The 26,008-nt window shown below is 34.8% G+C and overlaps 1 protein-coding gene across 2 annotated transcripts in view; it reads right to left on the reverse strand.

The window, feature by feature from the left end:
* Positions 1-26,008, reverse strand: part of LOC136033969 (pleckstrin homology domain-containing family G member 5-like) — a 405,461-nt gene that overhangs the window by 97,224 nt on the left and 282,229 nt on the right. For both annotated transcript variants that reach the window (XM_065714997.1, XM_065714998.1), the window contains 5 exons: positions 24,279-24,536; positions 12,159-12,383; positions 10,081-10,265; positions 7,479-7,628; positions 2,430-2,749 (listed from right to left, as the gene is read on the reverse strand). In XM_065714997.1, coding sequence (XP_065571069.1) covers positions 2,430-2,749; positions 7,479-7,628; positions 10,081-10,265; positions 12,159-12,383; positions 24,279-24,536 — 1,138 coding nt within the window. The remainder of the gene's footprint in view (positions 1-2,429; positions 2,750-7,478; positions 7,629-10,080; positions 10,266-12,158; positions 12,384-24,278; positions 24,537-26,008) is intronic.

Below are 26,008 nucleotides of genomic sequence, written 5' to 3' on the forward strand. Positions count from 1 at the left end.
CTCGATTTCTATTCTCATCAACTTGAGAAAAGTGCCTTTTGTAGTGCGGTTGATCCCTTATAAAGAGGGCTTGTCTTCTAATTGTATTTAGTTTCCACTTAAGTATAATCACTTTCTAATAATATTGTTCCAATGGGACAGACTAATTTAGCTCTATCTTAATTCGAGTGTAATAAATTCAGTTACTTTTGGAGAACTAAAAGAACTTTTTCTGTATTTTTTCCTGAATCTACAAGTATAGAGCTAGAGCTTTGAAAAGTTTAGTAAAAAAACAGTTTTTTTAGATGAAAGTAAAGAGTTGTGTTAGTACTTGAAAAGAACGTAAACTGCCCCATACATAATAGTAAAAAACCACCCCTTTAAGCAGCCATGCATTACACGTGTTTTTCTGATAGCATTTTGAATATCATATTTTGAACATTTATTTTACTTTGTAATTTGAATCTCAGACTCCCTTTCCAAATATGTATTTTCATTAAATACAATATAAATTTTAATATATATTGCAGTACTGCCTGTAGTGGATGTTTCCGCGAATATTATGCTTTGTTTTGAGTGCAGCATACTGTCATCAGACCCCCTAAACAACAGCGTCCTTATGGTTTGAGTTTGACTGATGTTTAAAAAAGTCTTCTGGGATGTTTTTCCGATTCACTCGAGGTTCCATGACAAGATGCCCTAATTTTTGGTGAGGCCCCAATCTGGCTTGATCGCAAGCTTGCTAAGCATAATATAGCGACAAGCATTATTACTCACCGTTTGAAGCATTAATAAATAAATACTATTTCAAGAAACATCCTTTTTCGATGCAGAAGATACTGTAGAAAACGCTAGGTAATGAATGAATTTTCAATTACAAATACTTCAGCCAACATTATGATCACTGACTCTTTTTTTTATAGTGTTCATTAGATACATGACAACTTAGGATGTAGAAGGGTTGTTAAATTTTCGTGTCTCATGGGCAGGACATGCACCCTTTAGCTTACAATACTCTAGAGCCTTAGCTAAAAACATTTTTAATGTAAATGACGTCATATTCATATGCACTTGAAGAGCAAAAAAGACGAGATAGTATTGCAATGACGTCATGCATTGTTTGAAAGGTTTCGCATTGTATACAGACAAAATTTTAATTCAAACTAAATACCCCTAGATGACAACTTGGAAAGATATACTAAGTTAATGGCCTTTTAAGCTTTCAAACGCCAAAAATTTCAGTAACAAAATTTAAAAATTAAAGTGGGGCAACAGTATTTTAGAAGTGTCTAGGCGGGACATGGCCCCAAATCGGTTGGGAACCACTGATTTAAAAGAACCTGAATTTAAATGAATATTTCTACTAATTTCGATATTATGTTCAGAGACATTCAAAATATCTGGGAGAATGCTACCACCCTCTTCTCTGCTCTCTATATCTGAAACTAAATTACCAAGGATAATGAAAGTCAGGACTGATCGTTTGAATAGGTTAAGTGGAAGCTTACGAAACCATCTACAGTCTTAGACCTCTATCGCAACCGTTCCTACAGTTGGTGGTGCCTGGGAAAAAAATTATCACACAGTACCCCTCTCAACTCAAATATAAGTAAAAATAAAGACAAATCAATGCCAAACATTTGATCAAAGTAGGCAGCTCACCAGCCACTGCACCCGATGTGGCTGCGGTCCAGCCCTCCCCCCTGAACGGTACTGACCTCTATATGCAGTCGTTCATATTTTTAATTCTAGCGGGTGCTCACCTAAAAAAAAGCAGATGAAGAATTAATAAAAAATAATTGAGAAAAATATAGCATCCAAAAACTAAGGAGACAATTTTTCTCTGAAGGGTATAGCCATCTTAATTTAAAGGAAAATAACCGATCGTTGTTTCTTGAACTTTCGCAGACTAAAACCCTTGTTAAATTTAACTGATTACTTTTACTTCCTTTTTACTACGATTCAACATGGCAGCACTTGCGAAGATTAATATTACCCTAAACCCCTCATAATTTTGAAACAACAAAAAAGAATTCTTAGTAAATTTTGGTTTTCTTAGGAAAGAATAGAACTAAGATGGAACCAGGAGCACAGTTTTTTTCGATGGCCTTGGTGCTTTAAAACTTCTGTTTTAAGGAAATGCTGTTCCAGTTAAAATAATCATTTCAGCAAGCATAGGGGACCTGTCACGCATCAGCACCGGTCTTGAATGCTTACCCCAAATATATTCCACCAAATTAAGAGAAGCTAAACGGCACATTCCTCTTTTATACTATTGGAAAGGATCTTTCATTTGAAATTCTAATGCAAAAATTCTAATGCTTGGGACGGCTACAGGGCCGTCCCAAATAAAAAGAATCTGCTATTTCTTCAATAAAAAAATATTTTTGCAGCATTATACGTGTTTTATAATGTTATAGCTTAGAGAATAAAAGCTTTATTAACCTTACCAGCAACATCAGGGTTCACAGCCTCAACAAGATGTCCATCTTCAGTAACACTCCCTCCAATGTGTCTTGTCTTAACCAGTGGTGGGTTTCTTGATTGAGGGACAGGTGATGTCCGCACGAGACCCTTTGGGGAAGGTGGTGGGTATGAAACCCCTCTATTTGTTATAGCAGGTCTGATATGTGGACTAAGAGTTTGTTGGGGTATTGGAACATTGAAAGACAAAAGGTTGGGCAGTGATTGTCCAGAAGGTACAACAGTGACGTGCGGAACTTGTACAGTAAGTGTATTTGAAGAAGGCCGACTTGTAAGTAGTTGCTTCCTAGAAAGAATTGTGTCTAAAATGTCTTAGCGAAAGCAGAGCAGTAAATTGCTTCAAGGCAAGGAATCTGCCCCCCTACAAACCTAATTTATCCAAGATTTTTATTTTCCCTCCAAATATTTCAAATAATACCAATTTGTATGGTATTATCTCTGTGTATGCTTATACTTGCCAAAGAACATGTCGGATGACAGGCATAGAAAAGTGAAAAATTGTAGCGTATATTCTTTTGAGAGGCTTGTAATTTTCTTCAGAATTTCATCTTGATCCCCCGTGAGACAAAATAGGGTAAAATCTCTTATAATGAAAGAAAACCAAATGGATGTAGAAGTACTCTTGCAAAATATTTGCTACAAGTACCCGTTGTATTGTCTTACTTACCAAATATATAAAGTAAGATGTTTTTTAAGCTAAATTCGTTGTCATTCATAAAGTAAGATTTTCTGTCACACAATTTGACTTAATTCTGCCCTTCGTTGGATTTTGAGTACTTTACCTCACTTTCGGCAGATTATTAGGATATGAGTGTGCTCCATAGAACGTGAGGATCAGCAGCTATTCTTTGGACAGCACATATTGAAGTATTCTAATCAAAAACACTTTCTGACATAATTTTACTTACTATACACAGGAATAAAGCCTCGAATTCATGTATCACGTCGTAATTTTATAATTTCTTTTTTTTTTTTTTCGTATTCAAGAGAGAAAAAAAATTCAGATCAAACACTATATATTTAGTTCTTTAAAGTTCATAAATTGATTGTTGCAACGTCTAGGTTATCTACGATGATTTTTTGTGCCACTTTCTTTTTTTCCATATCTAGACTACATGGATGTATCACCCATTACAGGCTGTTTTTAATACAGCTGTCATCTATTATTAGCAATTTGCTTTCTACTTTCTGTAAAAACAAGTCGAAAGTAAAACCATAAAACGAGCGACGTTTTTCACAACTTCTGAGAAAATTTCCTTGGTTACCACTTTTATCTATTTGGACATTTTTAGCAGCAGATGCGACTGACAAATATTTTGAATAAAACAAAGGGATCTTGAAACTACTTCTCAGTTATGGAAAAATACCTATATAGAACAGGAGTACCAATTCAAAAAAATTTGTGGGGAGGGTGGACAAATTTTGTTCTTCATTTTTTAATGAAGATGCAAAATTGGTATTTTCAAAATATTGGGAGGGGGTTATTTAGTTCTTTTTAATGTTTTTTCGTGAAATTTTCATAAAAAGTGCCTCCAACCTCCCTCGTCAGTACCCTTAAATTAGAAAATCGTAAAATTATGTTTGCAAACCAGAGAGTTTAAAATATTGATCCTCAGAATCTATAGAAAAAAAAAAAAAAAAAAAAAAAAAAAAAAAAAAAAAAAAAAAAAAAAAAAAAATAGTACAACTTGGATGCTACGTTGTGAACAGCCAAAAGTCATGATGACAATTTCGTTCAATAATGTTAGAAAACAATTACAAGAGAAAATGGGTAAAGTGTACTGACAGTTCAACAAACTTTTGAGCACTTTCTTGTATGAAAATTCCAGCATTTGATGCTCATAAACAACAACAAAAGCATTAGGAAATTTAAGTTCAAAGTTCAAGCAGACAAGGAAAATCCATAAATATCTATTTTGAGCAAATTAGGATTACCAAAAAACGAAGAAATTGATTGTTTAACTAAAAATTGAGTATCAGAGCTTAATGGTAAAAAACTTTCTTCGTGTCATTTCATTAAATGAGATTAAAAAACGAATTAAACAAAACTAAATTAAACGAATTAAATAAATTAAATCATCATAAAAATTAATAAGAAAAAATTTTCCTCATGTCGTTTCGTTGTATAAAATAAAAAAAAAATAAATTGAGAAAAAGTAAATAAATTAAAAATAAAATATATCAGTAGTTAAACTAATTGATTTGGATCTGTTTTGAAATGTTTTGTTCTAATACAAATGAGTCTATTTATTTTTTTTTATGTTTTCGAAACTGTAAACTTAAAAAAAAAACACACACACAAACATCAGCGAAAAAAAAATTGAAAGGGGATATGTATACAAAGCGATTCCCAAAAGCATTAAATCAGAGGATGTCCTAGAGGCACATGAATATACTTAATAAACTTATAGATCAGCAAAACCCCTTCATTTGGCCTGGCAAAGTCTCACTTATTGTTAAAGTTACGTGTGTCAATCGCTTCTTTAAAATTTGTGAAACTGAAAAGAAGCAATGGCCTGAATGAACCTTCTTCATAAAGTTTATCTAAAATACTGTCACTAAGTATAGGTATTCAGTAGCCTCAGGGTACCAGACGTGCCAGGGTACCAGGGTATCAGGGTCTTAATTATCTTTCGAGCAGCTCGTGAAGTTACCGAAAATTAAAGAAAGAAGAGCCGGTAACCATATTTAGTTTGTAAAGAGCTAACAAAACACAGGAGCAAAAATAAACAATCTCGAAAGGAAAGAATTGAAATCATACCCAGATTGAGATAAACACAAATAATTGCCCATAATTACCTCTTCCAAGATTAATTTAAAATACGTTTTCCACAAAAAAGGTAAAAACAAGTTTTTCAAAGAAAGGTAAAGAGCTCCATTAAACAAGAAATGAGCAAAGATAAAGTCAAATAATTTTCAAAGCGTGACACTACAACAAATTACCATCAACCAATAAATGAAACCCAAAACAAACAGAAATTACAATAAATAAAAGAGACAAACTCAAAAAGAATAAAAATTAACATGAGCAGGGCTGACAACCCCCCTACCTTCTCAGGACCAGAGCATAATTTGCACTTTGCTGATATAGATTTGAAATATTTGCAACTTTTCGTCTTTAATAAACAAAAAATTGAAACATTAAGGAATATGCATCAGTATATGTACGAGTATATTAATTAGACAATCCACGGTCGTTTTGTTTTTCAGTAAAGTGCAAATTTTGTTCTTGTCTTGAGAAGGCACGGCGGTTGTCGGCCCCTATTCATGTTAATTTTTAAAGAATAATGGGCCAAATACCTAATTGTGGGAGGTTGACATACCCAATATCCCTAGAGACATAGTTACTGGATAGTTGTACTATGCTGAACAAAATGCCTTTCTCAAAAAATTTACTGTGTGTGTTTGGAATCTGACGCACTTGGGTGGAGGGCCGCTTGGCCTCCAATCTCTTTTAACTCTTCAAAATGGTACTAGAACTTTTTCATTTTGTTCAACATCCGTCTAAATATCCCTCAAAAGCTTCACCTTAAGACTCTTAGATTGCTTAGTAGCAATAACTGTAGTAGCATAAGTGGTAGTATGGACATAGCACCTTTGATTTCTTCAACATCCCTTCAACACACGCTGAAAGTTTAAACATAATACCATCAACTGTTCCTGGGGCATTTCTGATACATGCTCTTAACGTCCTGTGTGGGTATAGTGTATTTCGATTTATTTCCAGAAAGCTTTAGTGTTTTCCAAATTTTTTGCCATAATACCCTCAGTTTTAGAAGCAGCAGCAGTCGTAGTAGCAGTAGAAGTAGTAACAATAGTAGCAGTAATAGCAATATAAGTAGAAGCAGTAGCATTAGGATGGAAATATTTTCTTTTGACTAGTTCAACATCCCCCATATTAAGCCCTGCTATTTCTAACTTCACACACCAAACTGTTTCTACGACATTGCTGTTACGCCCTTTTGACAACCAGCATACAGACGGCGTGTTGTGATTAAGTTCACTTCCCCTTTACCAGAAAAAAAGAATTTCACCTTCATACCCTTAGGCAAAGTTGTGATATTAGTCACAAAAATAGTATTTGTGTTACTGGCAGTAGTATTGATAATAATCTCCTAAATTTCATACAACCACACATTCCATAAAAACCTTATATGCCCCCGGAAAATAGCTAACAATCCTTGCCCAAAGACTTTGGGGTTCTTTGTTCTTTGATCTTTGGACTGTTTTCAACGAATGGCTATCTAAAAAAATTTTATCGGGTGCATTTGGGGAAAATAGGCCATGAGGGGGCTAGTTACTCCGTAATCATATTTAATTTTAAAAATGGCGCTAGAAATTTGATTTACAGTCCAATGAGCCACCTTCGAACTTTATACGATCACTTGCCCTGAGGGAGGTGGGGGCGGGGACGGCTATCTTCAAAGACATAATTACTGGACCTTAAGACTACATTGAGCAAAATTGATATCTATAATTTTTATTGGGTGTGCTTGGATAAATTATGGGCATGGAGGGGGTCTGGTTGCCCTCCAATCACTTTCGACTGTTCAAAAGGGCATTAGAGGTTGCAATTTCCAATCAAATGAACCCCTTTCGTAGTTTCTACAACAACTCCCATAGCATTATAAATAATAATATAGATAATTTAGAAATAATTAATTTTATAAATAATTTTATAGTAGACACCGCTATTGCGCTGTCTATTATAAAAAAATGATAGTAAAACAAATGAATATATTATCATTTAGGTAAAAAGAAATCCTTTAATTTATTCTGAAAAGTATTAAAGCTTACATTATTTTTTTTTAATCTGCAAGCCCTCCCTTTCAACTTTCACCTACCTCTTCCTACACACCCTCCTAAAGACAACTTTTGGATGCTTCCGTACCATTAATTGAAAATAGTTATTTCTTTAACTATTTCCAATAATTTATACAAATTTTTATGTTGTTTTATTTCCATGTCCATTTTTATGAGGAGTTTAACAGAAATACTCAAAAAGGATATAATACCTTGAATTCCTAGGTGAAAGAGTTGTTCGCCTTGCTGACTGATCATGCAGTCCAGAGGAAACTTCTTCTGACGAGGAACTTGAAAACTTTTGATTTTCAGCTGCTTCAAAGCTTGGTAGACGAGGAAGTCCTTCTTGTTCCATAGAACCACTGTGAAAAGTTTAAAATGAATCAGTATTCAGAATACTAGCTGTGCACTATTATATACGTGTAAATCCTAAGTTCATATACGTGTATATAGTTTGTATACGTATGTATTATATACGAGTATTTCTTTAAAGGGATTACAGAGTTGACCTTAAAAAAGGAAATTTAAAAGCACAAATGACAGAAAGATGTTTTTGGAAGAAGTCTGCTATAATAAAACCTTTTATGTAACAAAATTTGCATAACTGATTTTTTTTTTTGGGGTGGGGGGGAGAGGGGATTGAAATTCTTGCTTGTTCTATAAAACCCTTAAAAACTAGCTATGTAAGTCTATTTGGATAAAATACAATTGAGTTAAGGTTTGACTGTAAGATAAATATAACTGAGCACCATCTTGTTGGAAAAAAATTGCACTATACTGAAAGTCAGTATTTCAAGCTTATTCTAAAATTTGACTTTTTTAGCATTTTTTTATGGTAGATATTAAAATAGCCTTTATACGTCAATAGCGAAAATACAAAATATGAGCACTGTCTTGTTTCCTGTTTCCAAAACTGGAAAATTTTACATAACTGCTACTACCTATTTTCACCAAAAGATTCAACTTGCAAATGGACGCAGTTATATATACTGACACACATACACACTCTTTTTCCGGTGTTGTTGAAAAGTATTTAAAATAAGTTTTTTTTTTAGAAGAAGTGGACTATTTGGTCACATTCATCACCTGTATTCCCTACCTCCCACGGAGTAAATATACCTCCGTAAATATGGTAAGGATACTATTGCCAAAGGAACTGTTTTCACTTTCTGAACCATTTTTAAAAGACTGTGGGATGTGCCCCTTCACTTTGGACAAAAGAACATAGTCTCATTACTTGCTTCTGTCCAATTTTGAATAGTGAGAAAAGAGACATCTAAAAGAAGTTTATTAATATCAGATATTTTCACAGATGTCTCTAAAATAAATTTATAGTTGAATTTGTGTAAAGATATTTGACTTTCTGAGTTATTTTAAAGTTTTCCCATAACAAAGCATTGATGTAGGTGTGTAATCAAGCAATTATATAGAGGATAAGCTTACACTTTGGAGGGATTGACTTTGCCTTAATTAAAAAATAAAAACTGGTGAATTAGTCGCATGTCGAATTTGAAGATATTTTTTTTTTAATGCATCATCTTGTGATTTCTTGGAAAGGTGCAACCCAAATTACTCCGTTTCATAATCCTATTAGGTTAACTTAAATTTTTTTTTTTATTCTAACTTGGATTGTTAAATGCAGTTTCAGAGACTTATAAGGGGTTATTATTAGTTTTTTTTAGTAAAATAGTGAGAAATCTAATTATAAAATAATAAGTAGTTACTTAGTATACATTAGTTAATATAAGTAGTGGGTTTTCAATCTAGTGGAAGCCGAAGAAAAAGGATGCTCTGGAATTGAATTCGAAGAGGATAATCGTAACCTGTATAAATTCTGTTTATAATATGCTCAAAAGTTAGATATACATAAGAAAATGAGGTAACAAGCAGAATTATAAAACTTACTATATAGAAATTGCAAATCCAATCCAAAGAAGAACAAGTGGCAATCTTTTATAATCAAACAAAAAATGATTGAATATATCAAAAATTTCTTTAACAACTTAGCCAACATCGGTTGTGACCTTAGAGAGTGGTTTTAAATAGAGAATTGTAAATTTTATCTAACTATGGGGTTATAAGTTCATAAAATTTAGAGAACTTGTGAATTTTCAAGGGAGGGAGGAGAGCAAAAGGCTCTCCGGGTCAAGGAGGTAATAGGAGAGCAAGAGGCTAACTTTCTGGCGAAGAAATGGGGCTAAGTAGAAATAGTGTAGTTTATGCTCCAAGTTTATATAATCTCGTCATTTTTATACAAAATAAGGATTTCAGAGATATGAGCGCACAAAGGGATATTTTTAATGTAATAGAATTAGGAATTTTCTGCTGTCAACGTCATAAGCATTTTTGCCCCCCCCCCTTCTTCCCGGAAACAAAACCTCCAAACTTTTGTATATGGTCAAATCAAATCTTTTGTAAAGATTACTTTCTGACAATAGACTATAAATGCTAAAATACTCAATGCTATGTACTATTAAGAAAAAATATAAAACATGAAAACATGAAACTCGATAGTTTTGATTAGTTTTGTTCATCCATTACCGCTTTTTTGAAAAACTTTCTCTATTAAATTTCCTCCTCTCCAAGCCTCCTTTGTGCCGCCATATGTCAGGTTGACGGGGAAAAAAAAGAACGTAGACATGTTACTTTGACTACCTAAAGGAGGAAATGACTCATGAGGGGAAAGGGTATTTATAAAGAGAAGCGATTAAACAGGTTATAGCTTTTTTGGCAGGTCGCGCACTTAATATGCCAAGGTCTACAAAGCATGTAATGAAACATTTCTCCCAACTTCTGATTCGTTATAACATTTACCTATGAGAGTGTATAAGTGATGATCCCCTGCTTCCTCTTGATGATCCTCTTGGACTCCTTGATATAATTAACTGTGCTGAATTGTAGTCATAATCATCTTCTTCGTAATCAGCGATATAGGGCTCAAACATAGTTTTAGCATCTGCATATTGTTCTTGTGCTTTTTTTATATTGTCCATCCACACCTGAAAGTAAGGGATTATAAATATATATAACGGCCCCCGGGGGTCAACCAGGTACAATGATAAAATTTAGAGGTCTTGGCACAATGTTGTCGGTTTGGAAATTTTTTGGTATAATCAAGTTTCTAGGTAAATTTTGTTTTTAGTTGCTCCTTTTCGATTTGGATACATATTTAAGCTTTTAGTTTATTGAAAATGTTCTTCTTGTTATGGCCAATTTTTAACCTGATGTTCAAATGGTACAAATTAACCTCTTCCGGTACAATTTTAGTCAGAAAACAAATATAGTTTATTTCGAAGCGTCAGAAAATTTGTCTCCAACAGAGCGATCAGACTTCAATCTTTGTTTGGATTTTATAATGTACTTAATACCATGCCTTACTTGGCTCAAAAATACCAGCCATTTTACACGTACCAAAGTGATGCGATTTTGTGCTCCTGATTTATTTTTATTCATGTCAAACTGCTGTTTCATTACTGCTTGGTTAAGTTTTGTGGTTCCCATGGAGTAGATATCCCCCATATAGGCTGGAGCGGGCTTGATATTTGATGGGCTATCTAATTGTGACATTTTTTTTCTTATGTTAGATCATAGAGCAATCTGGTTTTATTCTCTTCTTTTTGTTTATGTCTTTCTACTTTTCCTTTTTTAATTTTTATTTTATTCTGTTCTTTTTTTTCTCCTTCTTCTTTTCCTTTTTTAATTTTTGTGGTAAGAGATTAATTTAATTTCGATGACATTTCCCCAATGTTAGCTATACAGGCTAATAAAGAAGATTCAAAATTATTTTATATCATTGAATAAATCACATACTTATTTAATTTAGAGCCAATTGAAATACTGGAAGGCGGAATGAACCAAAAATACAAAATGCTGTGTTTTCACGGGCTTGGTATTTTCTAAATTTGACAAAAAATATTACATAGCACCTTTCAAATTACTGAAGACTAGTAGCAACTAGTTTTACACTTTCACTTATAGTGTTTTCAAAAACAAAGCACATAAAATGTGTCAAAATTAGGCTTGATTCTCACAGGTATTCACACATGAGCAGTATTTGCTAATCACGGCAATTTAGTTGTTGATATTGTCAATTATAGTTACTTTGTTAAACAATTTATTGAGATTCAAAGTAGAATACTTATCGACCAACTAGCAAATTTTCCAACAATCATTTGTATTAACAGCAACAACCCTATAAATTGCTGTTTAGACGTTTTTCAATATAGCAGAGTTGTCATAGAAGAGGATCCTTTGTGTGCATAACGGTAATTAAAATTACCCACTAATTGCATGTCACAGTTTGTTGAAGACCAAAGGTATGTAAAACTCGCACAAATTTGAAATACTTTTTTGAAACCGTAATTTTTCAGTAAGAGATTATAGCTAAAACGATTTTAACGAGCATTAATAGCTAGCAATTAAATAACAAACAAGTAAAATATACACATTAGTAAAAGCTTCATCTTCGGGAATTGGAGCGACTATTCCTCCGGTACCTAACCGAAGGTTCTACCCGTATATTACGATGACCACGGGGAAATTTTTCCTGTCAGTTTAATGACTACATTAAAAGTTTTTTTGACAAACGCATTATAAATTCCATCATATTTTAGAGGTAAGAAAAAAAAACTAACCAGTGTATAAATATCCTTTAAAATACAGTTTTATTTGGAGTTACCACATGTATTTAAAACCAGGAGTATTCAATCGATTTGGGCATTTTTTTGAAGTGGCCGTGTACTAAATATCTGAAATTGGCACCATTTTAAAAGCAGATTTTGTTTCGGAAACAAAATCATTGGCATATTGTGACGTGGAAAGGGTGCTTTGGCGCTTTTTTGCCTTCATTTGCTGCGCTATCTTATAGCAACAGCTGACAGCACTGGTCTTACCTTAGTTTGTTTCTGGTCAGGACAGTGAAAGGTAAAGGCATTTACAGCCACAGAAAGCTCATTCAAGTAGACGAAACCTATGGCAGTCGGATCTCTTGAAATCTCAGTCATAAGCAATCGATCTATAAACAGCGGTGGACGTATGACTTTCATTCTCTCAGCTTTCTTATTCAATGCCTTACAAACGAGTAGAATGTCAGTGAATAAAATTATGTGCACGTCAATCTGAAAGACGAAAGATGCGATGATAACCAAATATGAAAAAAGTAGGTACTTTTTTCATATTATTTGTCTTCCAAGGAAGCCTGAGGGCTTTAATGTAAAAATATTCAAATTTAAGAAGGGAGGGAGGGGGGCCTTTCAAATTAATTTTAGAAAATAAAGAAGACATATTCTACATTTAATTAAGAAGAAACAGTATTCAGTGGCTATAATTATACCATAGGGTTCTCTTGTCTTCTCTAAAAGCTTCGACAGGTTATCCTAGTATAAATTTTTTTGGTCGATATTGATCTGCCATACCCAAAACACACAGAAAATAATTCCAAAGAACAATATTGTTCTTGAATATTTTGGGATAGTAGTTATCCCTGAACATTTTGGTTATAATCGAAAAATGTTTTATCTTTTCAGCCAAATCTGGCATGATTTCGGATACTCTCAGACTTTTATTCGAAGGTATTAAAATTTGCTTTTGTCGTAAAAAAATCATTGGTGGTAGTAATATTCATCACGGTGCATCAATAATTATCATTAAAAGAGATATAGATAAAATTCCAAAATTAGTGTTTGAAATTAAATATATTTGTAATTATAATTACATTTATAGGATTAGGGTAAAATATTCTAATTACTAAAGCTACATGTACTCAGTGTTTATCTGTGTAAGGATGGAGTCACTGTCAGATAGGGCCTGTAACTAAGTTACGGATAATATATTTCAATTTCCTTCAGCATTTCAGAAATTAAAGAAATTAAAAGAAATCAGAAAGTAGTAAAATAGATTTTGCATGCAGATATAATGATATTTCGAGTATAATTTCAGAACTTGGATGCAGTATTCGCTTGCAGCTCGAAGATTCGAATTATGTTTTACCCTGTGACATTGGTCGTATATGCCGTAAACATGACAATTTTTTCAATTTTTTAAATTGCCAAGGGCTAAATTCAAGTTATAACCTTATGGCGATTTAGCTAATATTTCTGTTTTTCAGGTGGTAGCTTTAACTGAGACATTGCTTATTGATAATAAGTCAGAGTTGCTTGGTCTAAAGGGATATAATTTTTACACAAAAAAAGGCAATTAAGTCAACATGGGGGCCTTGCCGTATATATTAGATCGATTATTGAAGTGGCCATTCGGAGTCATTTAACTATTTAGAGGGAAATGGTGTTGGAGTCCCTCGTGCTTCATCTTCGCTTAGGTGTTTATTCTTGTTATTTAATAGTTCTCAATCACCCCCGACTTCCTCATATAATGAATTCTTTGATCTTTTGGGGGAGGGGCTTGAGAAGTTGCCTGTGAATCTCCCGTGTTTTCTTGTGGGTGATCTAAACGTTGACCTGATTGAAATAAATGCAAAGAGCAGCCAACTATTGAATATTTCCATATCATTTGGATTACTTCCATTCCACCTACGAGGGTCAGAGACACATCCCCGACATGTATTGATAATAGGTTCTCTAATGTTAACCCTGATTACCCCCTGTTGTTGTTAGTGACGCTTCTGACCATTTTGGTGTGGTTTCTAAACATTCTGTTCCTCTAGGAAACAGCTGTAGTTTTCTAGAATGAGTTTTCTTGGCATTATGTAAATAAAAAAATTCTTGTGTTATAAGAACGTTTTATCTCAGATGAATTGGGATAATATTTTATCAATTACATCTAATAACGAAAGGGGATTTAATTTGCTTTACCATATTATCCAAAGTGAATTGGAGAAGCATTGTCAAAGGAAAAAAGGATGGCGAAAGACAATCCAAAAGAAGCCATGAGTTACTGCAGACCTTCAAAAATTGATGAGACCAATTTTACAAAAAAATATCAATCATAAATGCGATTTAAACGATCGAATATATAATAATTATCGCAATGCTCTGAGTCGGTTATTAAGAAAATCAAAAAGAGAATTTTGCTCGAAGAAGTTTGAGGAGGTATCGGAATGTCCGGCAAAAAGATGGTGCATGATTAAAGAAGTACTCCAGCAGCCAACGAAAACGATCCCACTTGAAATAGTTAACGAAGAAGGTGAAATGCCCAAAAGTGCCGATGATGTCTCGGAGGTATTCGGAAATTACTTCTCAGCGGTAGGAAAGCGTGTTACGGAAGGAATCTGTCCGATGTTACATGATCCAAGCATTTTTGACTACTTTGGGTCATTTTGGATCTGAGGTTTCAATGTGTTTAGCACCTATATCATTAAATGAGCTGAAACAGGTCATCTACAAAATTAAAAGTAATGCCTCTGGTAGTGATGTCATATCCTTAACAGTGGTTTAATTTATTCTGCCACTAATCCTGAAGCCACTTTTGTCCCAAATTTGTTTTAATTCCGCCATAGCCGGCCCAAGCCCGTGTTGAGAAAGGAGGAGGGATCGACGGGGGAGGGGACCTGTTGGTTAAATAAATTCCCATGAAACATCTATGAAGAAATGAATACTCCCAGAAATGATGTGCCTGCTACGTTGTCCCCGGTTTCAAGTGACGTGATCTCGCTCCCTGGATTAGCGGCGAGATTGACAAGTGTGCGAGCTATTCCCAGTGAAATAAATCTACAGAAGGATAAATTCCGAGTTTATTGCTGGAATCTGAGATCAGCGAAGGGTGAATCAACAAGGCTGGTGATGGTTGTGGAAATGAATCGTTCGTGATTCCGACAACTCTTACAAACTTCTCAACTCTGGTGTGTATAATGGATCCAGGGACCATGGAGTCGGCTTTATGATAGGCCGCCGTGCGCAAAAAGCTCTTCTTGCATGGGATCCAGTGAACCCAAGAATAGCCAGCCTGCGACTTAAAGGAAGATTATCATACATCTCTATCATTGCTGTCTACGCACCAGCGGGAGTGGCAACAGATGCTGATAAGGACTCCTTCTAAATTGATCTGGAGGTTACAACGCAGAAATGCCTCAAATAAGACTTCCTAATTTTATCAAGTGACTGAATTTTCCGTGTTGGCCCAACAGACCCCAATGTTCGCAATATTGTTGGTCGATTCACATACGGTTGGCGGTGCTCCAGTGGGGATAGACTACTCCAGTTCGCGAGATCTCATAACCTTTTCATCACCAAAACTATGTTCCAACACAAACCCTCTCGAAGGGTAGCTTGACACTCAACCAATGGCTCCACAGCTGCCCAAACTGACCACATATTGATCCATCAACGTTGGCGCTCCTCAGTCATCGATTCTCGAGCTTACAGAGGGGCGTGTACGGGATCAAAATCTGGAAAGAATCATACGCTTGTAGGTGAGAAAATACTTCTGAAGTTGAGCGCGAGGAAGAGACAACCCCCAAAAAGGAAGTTAGATGTGGAGAAACTGAATATCCTAACCGTGAAAGAAGTCTTTTGCCCAAAGTTACAGAACCAATTCACAAGCCTATCAGACTGTGATGAAGACCCTACCACCTGATGGAAACAATTCCAGAACACCACTGAAAAGGTAGCTGATGAAGTTATCGACTATGCTCCTGCAAAGACAAGGAAAAATTATGTCTCAGGGAAAACTGTAAAGCTAATCGAGGCTAGGCGACAGGCATAAAACGTATCAATCGGTGTAAAGAAAAAGTCGCTATGTAAACAGGTGAAAACCAGCTTACGCCAGAACCGCCAACAATTTTGGGATGAGGTTGCTTAAAAAATGGAAAAACTAGCCAGAGATAATGACACGAGAAGGCTGTATAGAACCCTGAAATGCATAAAAGGAAGAAAGTCACCTAACGATGGTCCCTTTAGAGAAGCTCAAGGAAATGTAATCTCTGACGTATTAGGTAAACTTGATCACTGGAAGAATCACTCTAAAGACCTACTTTATCCAAATACAGATGAGCAAGCTGCAACACCAATGCTGCCAACCACAGGTGAAAGAACACCATATGAAATCGACATGGCGCCACCTTCAGCTTCAGAGATACTAAACGCAATCAAACAGCTAAAAAACAACAAGCTTCCTTGAGAAGATGGTCTCCTCCCAAAGTCTACAAGGCCTCATCATACGCTGTAGCTGAACAACTACAAACCCTCTTCAGTCTGATATGGGAGAAGAAGAACTTCGCGGCTGATTGGAAGGTGTCAGCAATAATCCCAGTATTTAAAAAAGGAGACAAATGCGACAGCCACAACAGCCGAGGGACATCACTCATGGATATGGCTACCAAAGTATTCGCGATGATTTTGCTTAAAAGGTTCGAGGAAATAAGGGATAAGCGGACACGTGAAAACTAGTGTGGATTTCGAAGAGGGAGAGGGTGCACTGACCAGATCTCCACTCTTCGCCTTATAGTCCTACAGTATGAACGCTACAACCTCCACATAATAACATGTTCCTTGATTTTGTGGCTGCTTTCGACTCTGTAACCCGCGAAAACCCGCGATTCGTGGAGCTATTGAAGCCCTATTGCGAGCATTGCAAATCGACTGAAAGAGTGCTGGACGAAGAAACTGAGCCCTTCAGTGTGAAAACTAGTCTAAAACACGGGTGCATGTAGTCCCCTGTTTCGTTAAACTACTGTGTAGACGGGATTCTAGAGTAAGTATTCTCAAGTTTTGATGGTGTTATTATGGGATTGGGCATTAACGTGTCTGACCTGGACTACGCGGATGACATCGGTACTCTTGTTGCTGATCCAGCAACTGCGCAAGCAATGCTAAATGGAATAGCACATTTCTCACAGCTACTGAATATGAAGATCAACACGGCCAAAAGTAAAGCCATGGATCTAAATATACAGTCAGATTATCAGCTTGTGCTTTACGGACAAGAATTGGAAAAAGTCGATAGCTTCAACTATCTTGGCTCAATAATAGACCCTCGTGGAGGCTGTGACCTTGATGCACAGAACAGAGTCACCAAAGCCCAAGCCATCTTCCCACACTTCCACCGCCATTTTTTGAGCCGGTGGGAGATCAGCATGAAGACAAAAATTCTGTCGATAAAGCGACTGTTAGATCTGTTCTCTTCTATGCAGTCGAAACTTAGCCACTGAAGATGCTTCATCTCCATGAGTTGTAAGTCTTTAACCGACGCTGTCTACAAAAATCCTGAGGATTCAATACTCCAACAGAATCTCAAATGTTGACGTGCACCACCACTGCTGTAGCACCGAACCCACCTCAGCGAGACGACTGTGCTGGCTTGGCTATGTCCATAGAATACCGAAGGACCACATCATAAAGTAGGTGCCTTCTAGCTGTCCCGTTGCCAGATTGGCACAGGCGACCTGGCGGTCAATTGAAGAATTGATGGGCAACTGCCAAAAAAAACCTCGACCTCCTTCGAAGGTTTGACAGAAAGTGGGAGAGCTGCTGACTCCGATGTGCTGAAGAGGTGGATCGCGACACAAGATCGCGACAAATGGGAGTCAATCATACATAGTGTTCTAGATGCTGGGTGAGGCGTCATTGTCTGTTCCTACTACAAATAGAAGCTAATTAATTCTCCACTAAAAAGGGTTTCTTTCCGTCTTTTTTTAAAGTAGATCGTGTGACTCCTGTTCATAAAGGTGGTGAGACAAATAATTTAGGAAATTATAGGCCGATTTTTGTTTTTTTTGTGCTATCACTTGTCTTAGAGAAGTGCTTTGCTGCCCGTCTTTATTCATATTTAGAGCGTCGTAATGTGTTCAATCCTACCCAATTCGGATTTCTGCATGGTTACACAACAGAACAAGCGGTTGCCTTTTTAAGCAGCGTAGTAAATCGAGAACTGGATGAAGGTTACAGGGTCTTAACAATATTTTTAGATACGATTAAAGCTTTCAGCGCAGTAGATCACGATCTCCTACTTTTAAAGTGTCAGTTTTATGGCATAAGAGGTCCTGGGCTTAACGTTCTACGTGCACTTAGAGCACAGCGGTTAAAGTGTGTTCAAATTGACTCAATGTGTTCACCAAGCTTTCCTATTACATATGGAATTCCACAGGAATCCCAAGTTAAACCATGTCTAACATTAAAAACAATTCCAGTAAATTATTCCATGATCCACAAGAAGTAACAGTACCAATGTTTGCTAATGACACGTCGCTTGTTTGTCTTGCAAGAACTGAAAAGGGATTACTTGAATTAAGTAAACAATCGTTAGACAGAGTATCAACTTGGATGCATGTAAAAAAAACAAACTACAAGTTCTCCCGGCTGAGAGTAGTTTTATTATATTCTCGAGAAGAGCTATATATTATCCATGGACTTCTCAACTAAAACACAGTTATAGCGAGATTTAAAGGAAGTCTTGTGTCAACTGTTTAGGCATTACACTTGATGAACCTTTTGTCGTTTAGGAAACATGCTGGAAACATGTCAGCGATTTATCACGGAACATTGGAACTATTAGAAAACTCGTAAACTTTGTCCTGCATCGTATATTAATATTGTTGTATTTTTATATAATACTTCCGCTTATTTTATATTATTCTTCGGTATGGTTAGGGACATTTCTGTCGCCAGTGAATCCAATTCCAGTGAATCCAATTCCAGTGAATCCAATTCCAGTTCTCCAAAATAATTTGATCTGTTTACTCTATAATAAATCACACAGTGATTCTGTGACGTCGGAGTACGGAAGACAAAAAATTTTACCCCCCCTGCCTGGCTTACGGGGTTTTTATTATCAGTTATTTATGTTCAAGTATAATAATGATTAATTTACTTTTATGCTTATCAGGCATGTTTCACGTTGGGTCTGATTACCACAACTATAATACTCGAAGAAGCAAGGCGCAGTCTGCTCCAATTGCCATCACTGCAAGGTCTAAGTTCTCCTTTATTTATCGAGGAATAAATTCATGGAATAGTAATGATAAGACAACTAACCACATAACAAGGTTTGAAGAATCTGAAAATAAAGTTAAGAAAAAACTTTATTCTAATTACGAGTTTCAAGTTATTATTTGTCATTTTTGTTTGTATTTTATTTACAAATTTATGGACTAGTAATAATATGATAAATAAAGATATAAAATGGTTGGAAATATTTAGAAATAAAGTCAAGTAAAAATGTGTCCTGTTAAGGAGTCCTAAGCTATTTTTCGTCATTTTTTTTCTTGTTCTTCTTTTGTTGTTTGAGGTGTGTGAGGGAGTATTGTGGATTATTTGGATTAGTTTTTCCTTTTTTTTGGTCGTTACGGTGACACCAGTAGCAACTCATCAAGGAAATATGTATTTTTACTTATACACATATATATTTTTTTTGTATTATCAGCATTTCTAGTATATTTAATTTGTGTTTATAACTTGTACTAAAATTTTCTCTTTTTTCTTCTATTCCTGGTACGCCCCTAGGACAACTTGACTTAGTAAGTTCATGGGCAGGCTAGTAGACTTAGTTGATTATTAATAAGCTTAACATAAATAACTAATTCAGACTTTACATATTTTTAAATTATTTAGTTACCGATATTGATTGTGACTCCTAATTGAAATAGAAGTTGCCACTTCTGAACTGATATGAATTGATTTATTTTTTACATAAAATACTCTGTCTTGTAATTTAGCTTACACCAACACGAGGGTCTTTCTTGGAGACATTCTGGCTACTTTTGCTCTGGTCGTTCTGTTACGGCTTAATAACAGTGACTCTGGCTAGGAAGCAATAATAACATATATTTATTGTTTTAAAAGGACATAATAGCTTAGCCAATTCATAATCACATCCATTGATAAAAAAAAACCAAGGTCAATGAACGATATGTGGCTTCCCTTGATTTAAACATCTACAGAACGAAAAATCAGAAAGGTAAGATTTTTGTTTGAAAAGTCTATTTCAACACTAATTTGAGCCAAAGTATTTTGTATTCACTCTATGTTTTGCAGCTTCCACCATATTCATCATACAAATAGAAATACTATTTAAATCTTCCATCTTTTCTCAACTATAAAGCTTAGCTCTAAAATAAAAATCTTAATTATGGAACCTAAACTATAAATTATATTCTATAGAAGCTTAAATCTAGTCAGCCAAAAAAAAAGGTTTATGCTTGCTATTTTAACATTGCTTAGCCAATAAATTAAGAATGAGATAAATAATTGGGGATGTAGTTGCCAGGACCTCTGGTTTTATTGTTCACAAGTATAACTATAATGTGTCCTTGGGCATAAACATTAAACACGTAGTAATTCATTTACATTTTTGCAAATTCACCACCATATTCGACATTATTGATTCCTTCCCTTGTCAGGTTTATCTTCTTGCTTCGTTCGTCGCCCACGCATCTTCTTGTAGAAGCGTTATTACTCTTTGGAACTTTTTATAGCGTCTTCTTTGCAATTTAAGTAATGAAAAGAATGTTTCGTCTGAATTCTTTTTAATTCGCCTTTTGTTTTTCAGATAAAATTATGTATTTATTTCTTACCTGTTGATTGTTTACCTGTTGAAGGAATTTAGGGTGGGTTCAAGAACTTAATTATCGTTAGAGATCATTAATTATTTGTCACTGTCTTTAATGTAAAATGGCAGATAACAATTAGTCCCTAACAAGCTTATAATAAATAAGAGGACTAACACTCTCCAACACTCTGCACATATTGTCATGCAAAAGATTTACAGTTTTGTGATATCTATGTTTTGAAACGAGAACATTAACAAACAATTGATTATCAGTAATGATAATCAGCTCACGGAAAACAACCTTTATTTTTTTTTATTGCAACTTGAAAAGAATCTTGCTCGGTCAAGCACAAGGCTATAATGTCAACTTTTTCAAGACAGCGGCGATAACACCTTGACTTAGGGTGTGCTCCAGCACTCAACCATCATTAATGATAATTTTTTATTTTGGTATTATTTTCGTTCCACGATAATTGCAAACAAAATATTATGTGCAGTTTGTATTCCTATTAGGGCAGGGGGGCCTGGGATAGAAGTTAATTTTATGCATTATAAGCATTTTAGGGGCTAAATTAGATATTATTTACCATGTTAATCTGAAGATAAAAACAAATAACAAATGACGAATTATAACAATTTTTCGCAACATGAAAACTTTAAAGACGGACTAATAGATAAATGAAAATCCTAATCCTTACAAGACGATGTCAGTATGTAAATATTAGCAATAAAACTTTGACTTGCCTTTTTAAAACTGAAATATATGAAAATTGTCTAGTAAATAAGTGACAAAAATTGTTGCTTCAAGTATTTTTCTGGAAACACTAGATCTGATACGTTAAGAAATTAAGCAACAGACGCACTTCCCCAGTTGGTTTTTAAACCGAGATAGATCATGCATGAAGTTATTCCTCTATACCCACAGTCTTGCTAGATGACAATAAACATGCAAAACGCAGCACAACAATAGCTGTCAACACAAACATATTATCCAACTTTTTTGTAAATGTAGATACTTTTTCTTAGGTTTCCTTACAAAGACCGAACGGAGTTTTACAAGTTTTTTAGTCTAAAAAAACCCCTGGAGCCTATTTAATATAATTAGAGTTCAAGCAAGTCAAGAGGGTCGATGGATAGCGACATGACCAACCAAGTAAATATTCGATATAATAAGTTAAGCTGACGTGATGGGAAGGGAAACATTATATCCCACCCTTAGTTTCATCTTTTTGAGTTTAAATGAATATTATGCTACTACTAGTACTAACAACTCATTGCATCAGAAAGTCGTCTAAAGCCAACAAAACATGAACGTATGTTAGTTTTATTGGCAACATTTTCCATAAATACCTCAACTCCCAGAGGGAGAAGACCTTGCGACAGAAATATTTTAAAATGCCAAGGAAACCAAAAGTCAACGATATTTCTGTGCCAGCTTTTCCATTGTGCTGTCACAAGGAGAAATTTGGCCAGCAATTATGATTTCGTCCAAATATAATATTTCAAAATCATAGTATTTCCAATGCGTTTGTTTGAAACTCATAAATTGGCAGTAAAAACTATATAAAGTAAGCAAGTAAGTTTATTTATAACCCGCAACCCACAATAATACAACAATAAAAGTGGAGTAAAGAACAAAAAAACAATAATCTACAAGGAAAAAACGAAAACACAACAAATGTTATCCGCCCTGGCAAAGCAACACAAAGATTGTCTGTCAGTTTAAAATTGCTGACCCGAATATTGCAGAAGCTAGAATAATAGCCAAACACAATAAAACAGTGACTATGATTACCCAGGAGTGGTATTCAGTATTATTTCAGTAGTCTGTGCCTTTTTTTATATTGCTTATTTCGTATGTTGTGCTATTTATACTTATGTTGTTGTTTTTGTTTGTTTTCCATTTTTTCTTCTCTCTCTTTTCTTGCTCCGTCATGTTCGAAACTTTGCATCTGTGTCATGACCTCATATCATGCAGTAATTTTGAAATTTATTGCTAATTCATGGTTTATTTTTATCCGTAAAAATCGTTGCTATGACAAGAGATAGTGCAGTAATCAGTTTCCTCTTCTTGTTGTTCTTTTCATTTTTTTTTTTTTTTTTGGGTTTTTCTTCTTCTACTTCGTCTTCTCATATTATGTGAATGATGAGTGTTAAATAAATAAATGACGCACAATTAAATAGCATAGAAATGTTCCCCAGATACAAATCGGGGAAAAATTAACCGAAAGGATCACTGGTGCACATCTTTTTCGGGGCCCTCAGATCCTTAGCGATGTCATCAAGTAGCAAAAGTCCAAAACAAGAGTTAATCTTGCGATTTCTATACCATCTTGGTAAATATAATAAGAATTTACTATATTTAAAATAACCTCTCTTTAGTTGAAGAAGGCCTTTATACAGCATTAAAGGCTAGAAACCAGCAAGAAAAAGAGTTGTTGGAGAGCCCAAACTATGCTAAAGTTTACATAAGCCTCAACAACTTTGCCTTCCTCAATTCGGCGAGATTTTACCATATGAGATACGAATAGAGCCCTAGCAACCAAAGACGAGTATGTAGCCGAAAGTGTAAAAAGTAGTCTTAGTTTTTATCTTCATCATTTCAACCACAATTTAAATCTTGCTTTATCTTTAATAAAACTTTCATTCCAGTGCATTAGTTTTAGGACCAAAACATAGGTTGCCAATCTAATACACCTAATTTTAGATTTTTTGAGATACGAATTTGAGATACGAATAGAGCCCTAGCAACCAAAGACGAGTATGTAGCCGAAAGTGTAAAAAGTAGTCTTAGTTTTTATCTTCATCATTTCAACCACAATTTAAATCTTGCTTTATCTTTAATAAAACTTTCATTCCAGTGCATTAGTTTTAGGACCAAAACATAGGTTGCCAATCTAATACACCTAATTTTAGATTTTTTGGCATTGTTCCTATTTATGGAAGATCAACATGATTCAACTGAAGTTTTTGATAACAAAGTTACATGACGTACAGGTTTTAATCTTTTACATTATATAAAGAGAGTAGATAAGGAAGTTACTATAAGCTTGGAAGTTCTTAGATTGTCCCTTTGTTATATACGTATATTACAATTTATATTAGTCTTTATAAATTATTTTTTATCTATTTTTCTTTGTATATAATACTACTAAAACTAACAATTCACTGCAGTACCAAGCCCCCTGTGTCTTACACAGCTCCGCACGCTTCTCCTCCATCCCATCTATTCAAACATTTCCTCTTTACACCCTATCAAGAGGTTCTAATTTCCTTTTATTCCTATCCCACAGCCTCATCCCACCCCAGTAGGATAGGAAACGGGCAGTTTGAGAATAGATGGATGGCCAAAAAAGGACAATCTTTGGCAATCTGCCATCATTCATCCACAAAACGTGTCCTAGCCATCTCAACCTTTCCCCCATTATAGGTCTAGAAATCGGGCTATTCTTTATGTATCATAGTTCATATTATTCTTTATGTTATTTTTTGAAATCACATTTTTAAGTGATTGGAACGACTAGAAGGATTTTTATGTGTGTATTTTATGTGAAGACGGTGTTTAAAAAGCTTACCTTTGATGAATTCGGGTCTTTCAGCTTCAAGTCTGCTTCTGCTATTAAATTCCTTCTCATATATTCAGCACAATTGGGCATAGGACGTGTCAAATCTAAGGTTGAATATTGCTTCAAAAACCTATCGATTTCCTCTTCTTTAGATTCAACTACATCGTAAGATTCTATCCTTGCAACTATTCCACTTAACCGTTCCTGTTCTTGTTGTTGTCTCATGGCGGCGTTTACATGAGTGACAAAATTTTCGACATGTCGAATCTGAAAAGGCAAAAAGATTTGTTTTTACAAAATACAAAATGTTCTGTGTCCATTCAACATTGACTCCTAACAATGAATGTATGTATTGCCGTATGACAATAGTGAAAATGACTAACTGATACGAAAAAAAAAATACAAAATAGTTCTAGGTGGTAAGGCCATGGCAATTGGAAAGGCGTTTAGTTGCAAATTATAAATTTGACAAGAGAGCGAAAAAATTTAAAATTATGTTCTGGATTTTTCGATTGTTATTGAAAAAGAGTCGTTTGAACGAAGAAGTTGTTCTATAATATTCAAGATTGACAAACACAATTTTGATGTCAGAATCCTAAAATTTCAACTATTTCGAAATTTCAGAAAGGTTAAAAAGAAATAATTAGCGCTATGAAAAATCACGATAATAACCCTTACTTACCACGCAAAGTAAATAAACTATAGGAGTACAGATTAGGCCAACCAATTAAGAATATTTCGTTTATTAGGGTTAGTTATATATACCCCTTTGATTGTAGAAATGTTACATAATAACTTTCGAATGGCTGAAGCTGAATGTACCTAGAGTAAATACAAAGTGCCCGGATGGGATTCCTTTTCTTGTTATAACGCTATTATAAAGCCAATAGATAGGATTTAAAAAAAATGTTAAGTAAATAAATTTTAGGAATTCAACCTATTCGACAAAAGAAATCAAGCAAGTATAAAACATTACATTAACTGGTAACTTTTCTGGTAAGAACAAATCATTAACACTGCGCAAAACATTTGATGGTGTTTCAACCATTATATACAGTAAATGCATCACAGTAAAAGAATCACAGTAAATGTAAATAGCATCACAGCATATAGCATCACAGTAAGTGATTAAATGTGTTGTCAGAAAATTCTATAGGGTCTTCAGCCCCATCATCAGGGTTGTACTGCTATTTTACGTGATTTTTCAGTAATCTAAAAGATTTTTTAGGCGGGACTCACTCAATTGCAAACAGGAGAGGAAGAGTTAGTAGCGCCTAATCTTCATCTAGTTATACTAGTTCTTAGGAAAAAAAGGATGCATAATATCTGTTTATATGGAAGACCTTTAATATCTTTCAAGAAGGAGGGGCAAACAAGGTGAAAATCCTTCTCCTGGAGTGGTCAACCATTTTAGAAGGTTGTTTGCTTGTTTGTTACTTGTTTAAGAGTTTGTGTTACATTTACTCTAAGTTTTACCACATTTGGCACAATTACCAAACTAAATTCATGGGATGGGTGACTAACATCTGATCTCTTCCCTCAGTTGTGGGTATTCATAGGGATCAGAAGTAAAACAAGGGGTTAAATTAAAGTTAAGAGAAATACAGATGTTTTTTAAATATTATAGGGTATGCTAACATTAGAAATTAAGGAAAGTATAGGAAAGGCAACTTCACAATAATGGTTTAATCTTTAGATGTTTGAAGTTTTTGCATGCTCAAAATATTAACTGTTGGGGC

Source organism: Artemia franciscana, chromosome 12 (assembly GCF_032884065.1).
Source record: "Artemia franciscana chromosome 12, ASM3288406v1, whole genome shotgun sequence".
In the NCBI taxonomy this organism is placed as follows: domain Eukaryota; kingdom Metazoa; phylum Arthropoda; class Branchiopoda; order Anostraca; family Artemiidae; genus Artemia; species Artemia franciscana.